The sequence below is a fragment of the Atta colombica genome, unplaced genomic scaffold (genome assembly GCF_001594045.1).
Source record: "Atta colombica isolate Treedump-2 unplaced genomic scaffold, Acol1.0 scaffold12, whole genome shotgun sequence".
In the NCBI taxonomy this organism is placed as follows: Eukaryota; Metazoa; Arthropoda; class Insecta; order Hymenoptera; family Formicidae; genus Atta; species Atta colombica.
In genome coordinates this window covers 1,031,215-1,037,326 of record NW_017259206.1, presented here as the reverse complement: position 1 = coordinate 1,037,326, position 6,112 = coordinate 1,031,215, and the positions used below count along the sequence as shown (strand labels likewise).

Below are 6,112 nucleotides of genomic sequence, written 5' to 3'. Positions count from 1 at the left end.
ATATTATATTATATTATATTATATTATTCCAACTTTGACTGATTCTAAAGGCGCTCTATATATTATATTATATGAGATTATATAAAATTATAGAATAAAGTTGCCTAATATGAGATACCTTTTTTTAAAGATTTGTAATTTGCAATCTTAATTCGTGTCAATTTTATCGGAAATATATTCAAGATTTACCATCAAAAGTTAACTACCGATAATAGCTATACTTTGTTGTATGTGAAATTTTTTTATCGAAAGTGCCAATTTTGCTCATTCAAAAAAAGGGTTCCTAATATGAGGTACAAAGTTTTCTTGTATCTCATAACAAAAAACTAAGAAAAAAATAAAGATAAGCTTTTATATATTATGCTTTTATTATACGCTTTTATTATATTACAAGTAGGAACAAAGAATTTGAATGTTATACATAATAATTATATAATTTTTCGATGTGTGTGTATGTGAGTACGTGTGTATGTGAGTAATCTTAACAATAGAATCATCATTTTTTATTTTGTTCAATAGTATGCTTTGAGATATTAAATTGTTTAGATACTCTTATATTAGCTAGGAACTCTAAGTATCTCATATTACGACTTCCATGCTTTGCGGTTTCACCAAATCTAATCTTTATAGTTAAACAAATCATTATATCACGTGTTTTCTTTTAACAACCTTACTTTATCACTGCATGCAGTTTACTTTATTACAAATATTTATTTATTATATAATAAAACAAGGTTTGAAAACTAACTTCAATAAAATTCGATAACATCCAATTTCAAGAATCTTTTTTCACTATTACTGATTTAATAATGAGTTTTCTACTAAATCTGTTTCACTCTGAGTAATAAGTTCATAATAAAATCAACCATATGTGCTTATTAGTTTAGCAGAAATCCCACTATCTTGGGAACCTATCCCATAATAAGCAATCTTACCCTATATAATTATATAAAAAATATATACAAAAAAATGATGGACATTAGGAGTCAGCACTGGAAATCAATTTCGAAAAAAACTTACAGAAATAACGAAAATTTTACAGGTATAATTTTAAAGTACAACGTTCAAGATGATGGACCCCTACCGCATTGCGGTCATAATTATAACAGGAATGAGTTTTCACGATATTATGTTTTAATTTATTATTATTTATTAATTATTATTTGTGCTGAAAATGGTTCAAAATGAAGTCGAAACATCCTTAAAATTTTCGTTATTTCTATAAGTTTTTTACGCAATTGATTTCCAGCACTGACTCCTAATGCTTATCGTTTTTTGTATATATTTTTATGATTTTAAGTAAAGAAGATCTTTATTAATTGATTCATTGAAATCATTATATTTTATCTTACTTATATAAAAAATTAACATATTTAACGTCATATTCAAATGGCGCTGATAATCAAAATTCTTTCAATTATCAGATGGAGCTATTTTCGGATCTTTAAACAAGAAAAATCGAGTATATGGGCGCAGGTAGGGTTGAATACGGATTTATAAATCGCGAGTCAATCGAGCGACAAGCCCAATGAGAAATGATAATGACAATTTGAAATCATCAAATCGACATCGATTCAATGTCGATTTCATTTCGAAGTCGATTTCATTTCGATGTCATTTCTCACTGGGAATCACTCGACGCCTCTCATATAATTATGAGAAAAATATGTCCATTAAAATATGTCCATTAAAATATCTCATTTCTATAAATAAAATCGTCATTCGGAATCTTTAATCTTTATTTTTTATGCTAGAATTTAATAGCTGGTGTCAAGAACTTTTTAAAACACTGTAAAGTTATTTTTTGTTAAGTATTTTTCGAGTTATAAGGCTTGGAAATCACAATACCAGTGTTAGCATTACATAAGATATCCGATCAACCTCTGGAATGTTGTTCAGGATTATATTTGTCAAGATCAAAGTCACACAATAGAGGTTATACCTTTTATTTTCATTTTTACGAAATGAATTTATGAATTTTTATGGAAATTAATTTATGAAAATAATTTTTAATACAAAAATGAAAATAAGAAGAATAATCTCCAATGGCCTTAATAATGATCTTAACAAATGTTATCCAGGATATGATCCTGAACAATATTCAAAAGGTTTTAGCCATTGATCGGACACGCTAATGTCGGCAGTATTATAACTTTCAAGCCTTATAACTCAAAAAGTACTAAATGAAAAATAACTTTATTACAGTGTTTTGAAAAGCTTTTGACACCAGTTGTTAGATTCTGAAATAAAAAATAGAGTGTTCTATTTTTAAAAAATTTATGTGATCTTGTCTTGATCTTGGCGATGCCATCCAAGATCAAACTAATAAGATCAATAAATAGATCTTTTTAAATTCTATAACTTTTATGTAAAACTTTTTCTATAAAATTTATATTTTATGAGTTATTCAGAGAATGACCGACACTGTATAATTGTAAAGATAATTTTAAAAAATTTTTAAATTTCTATCTTTGGAATTAGAATAAGTGTATGCTGTAGGAAAATAGATTTATAATTATTAGAAAACATACATGTCAATATTAATGGAATAATCGCCTGGAATAATTGATCTCACCGCGTACTTACCAGCTTTGGCAGTCATAAAGCTATCGGTATTGCCTTCGACGTATTTAATAATTGGTACAAGTTCAAATGTGGATGCATAGTTTCCGTTTTTTGTGTCAGAGATTGCTCTTACGAATACAGATCGAAGATCTTCTTCGCCTTTGTGAAAAATTGCTCCTAAAAATGTATTAATAAATGAAAAATTAATTAAAAAATTAATATTATATTAATATTATATATTGTAAAGAATAAACATAAATAAATGTGATGAATTCTTAATTAATAAATTTGTTAGTGATAATTATTTAAGGTAAAAAGATTTGTATAGTATCACAATTAATTTTCTATTATATCTGTAAATAATTATTATATGTATTTATTTTAATAATAGCTAATACTAGTTGATGACTACGTATGAGTTTCCAATTTACATTACGCTTATTAAATCAATATAAGGGTGCGTCTTACAGATTATCAAGCTGAACATCAAGCCGCGAGCCAAGTCTGCGTCCACATTCAAAGATATAGTACATCCACATTTTCGAAATGAATATAGATTCACATCAAATCTTTAAAGGTGGACGCAGGCTGTGCTCGCGGCTCGATATTCGGCTTGATAATCTGCACATTCTTAAGTAACAAGCGCATGTGAACACCGTTAAAAATATTTCTCTTGTGTGCCTTTGTGAATATGATGTAACTAAAAGAGTTGGATAAATTAACTTAACTTTTTTTTTAATTTAGTTAAATTAAAGTTAACAGCCTTGAAAATTTAATTAAAATATAAATTATAATAAAATTAATTGAATTAAAAGTTAAGTTAATAAAAAAAGTAATTAAAAAGTTAAAAGTTAAATTGATTCGAATGAACAACCATAAAAAAAGAAAAAGTTTGACTATTTTACATGATTTTTCCTTTTTTACACCTTATTTATTAAAAAATCTGGTTATTTTTGTTCACAAGTAATGATTATACAATATAAAATTATTAAATTATATACTCATTAGCTTCTCGCATTGTATCTAAGGATTGACTTAAAAAAAATCAAATTAAAAATTAATAGTTATCGATAAAATGTATCTAAATTGAGTTAAAAAGTTAAGAGTCTAAAATATAATTAAGTAAAGTTAAAATTAATTAACTTTTTAACTTTTTAACTTTTATTTTTTTAACTTAGCATTACCTGATTATAACGCCCTGATTATAACGCTCAAAATGCATTACTAATGAACTTTAATTAAAAATTATTTTATTATCAATTTTTTTGCTTTCTTTGTATTAATATATTTTTTTATGTTAAATATGCTTTTTCTGTTTAATTTTAATTATAATTCGACATAGCATTGTTACATATAACGTTTTTTAATACGTAATGACGTAATAAAATTTGTCATAAAAAAGAAGATAACTGATAATTTATATAGTCGATTGTTATTTAATTTTAATATGTGACAGTCGCTAAAAATGGAATGTTATATTAATTCGTTTCAAAATTTTCTTAATTGGTATTTACAAGTTTATTGTACTTTAAATTAATACATTTTTGCTTGAAGTTAATGTAATTAAACGATTTTTTTTGAAAACAAAAATTCGAGAAATAATATTATGTGACTTAAAATTATGTAAGGTTATGAAAAAAATATTTGTTATAAACAATTTTTCACAATAGTTGAAAGAAATGCAAATACTGATTTAGTTTAAAATGCTATTTATATTTATGTAGCTATCAATAGAGTAGATTATCATAGAGATTTTGGTCTTCGCTAATTCCGTCATTAAATGATTCTTTTGAACATAATACGCAAAATTTCCACACATTAGCAATATTTTTTAAAATTTATTAATTTTGTAAAAAAGAATCAGTTCTTACCGATTTTTATCGGTCGCATCTGACCGTGGATACACAATGTTGTCACTAACAAAACTGATGTAACCGAAAACAGACACTGTCGTGGATCCATTTTAATAAATAAATGTAAAATACAAAGGTGAATTTATTCGATAAAATATATTGAGTGTGTTAATTAAGATATAAACAGTATAATATGATGCGATGTCAAATACGCGTGTGCATTTGTATGTCACGCTTCGTATACTGCGTAATACTTTAAATAATTAACATATAAAAGCTAGAATAGATATATAAAATGGATTAATTTCAGATTTTTTTATCGTGTGTAGGTAATTCCTGCTTTTTTTCCCCTTTGAATGACACAAGCTAATTCTTTGTTTTTATTTTTTAGCTTTTTTAAATTTTAGCAGTTAATTGTTAAGTGGGTAATGCTACATCATTATCCAATCGATGCAGTTTAGTGATATTACTATTTTGATTTCAGTTTATAGTTGTTTTAAATCTGACAGTAAGTTGCGCGCAGTTTACATAGATAAAAAATGTATTTAGAATCAAAAAATACTATTAGGCATTTGTCAAAATCTTACCTCGATTGTATTGCCATTTTCTAACTTATTTCATTTATAAAGTTTTATTTTTATTTTTATTTGAATATATGCTTACAATACAGAAATAAAACTCTAAAATAAAACTCTAAAATAAAACTCTAAAATATCAAGTTCTCTTTATCTTTAAAAATAAAAATTTACATCGAAAAATTATGTTGTCAATTCTCAAGTATGCTTTTAGTGAGGACCTCTTGAACGATTTGATTGAAGTTTAAATATCTACAGTCGATGAAGCAAATTTCATTTCTGCTTGTCGGCGAACTGTTGTAAAAGATTTTATAAAGTGGCACCGTAAACATTTTAAAATAATAAATATTACAGAAGTTGCGCATAAAAAGCGAATATTTGGGTAAAAACTATTTATCCCAAGTAACTAACGAGAATCATCCTCTAATTCAATCACTACAAAGACATATGGTTTAAGAATTTTAATTTAGATAGGAGGTCGGTAGTCACTATTAACAAGCTCTGATGCAATCCTCACTTAGAGCAAGCCTCAGATTTGAGTCGTGGATTATCCCTTCTGTCTCAAGTGCGGAAAAATAAAGATGATAAATCATGTTTTTTTGAAAATGCGAGGCCTAGAAAAGAAAACGTCGAATTTTGACTAAGGCTTTAACTAGGAATGTCTCCCTTACCTTATAGATATATTTTAGTTATCTTAAACAAAAGTATTATAATAAAATAGATAAAGAGAGATACAATAAATCGAAACAATTTTAAGGTCGGTAGTCGAGTCTTATTTCAAGACCAGAAATACCATTATAATGTATTATTTATTTTATAAAATCTAAAGCAAAATTATAAAAATTAAAAATTTATATATAAATAAATATAATATGGCTCAATTAGAATAAATCAATATAAATAAATAGAAGAATAAATAGACTATGAGCCAGTTAAAAATAAATTAAGAACATTTAATATTCAAAAATAAATATAAAGAAATACAATAACAAACGTTTCGACGCCGATCAGGTGATTCTCAATATTAAAACAAATTTTAAAAATTAATTTCGTTTTAACATTAATAATTATTTATTCTAATTGAGCGATGTTATATTTATTTATATATAAATTTTTAAT

At 25.4% G+C, this 6,112-nt stretch overlaps 1 protein-coding gene across 1 annotated transcript in view; it reads right to left on the bottom strand.

Annotated features, from left to right (window-relative positions):
• The window catches only part of LOC108694380 (glutamate receptor ionotropic, kainate 2-like), a 13,854-nt gene extending 9,324 nt beyond the window's left edge, over positions 1-4,530 (bottom strand). The window contains exons 1-2 of the mRNA XM_018203810.1: positions 4,437-4,530; positions 2,587-2,742 (exon numbers count right to left, since the gene is read on the bottom strand). Coding sequence (XP_018059299.1) covers positions 2,587-2,742; positions 4,437-4,527 — 247 coding nt within the window. The 5' untranslated portion in view covers positions 4,528-4,530. The remainder of the gene's footprint in view (positions 1-2,586; positions 2,743-4,436) is intronic.
• Positions 4,531-6,112: the final 1,582 nt, after the last annotated feature.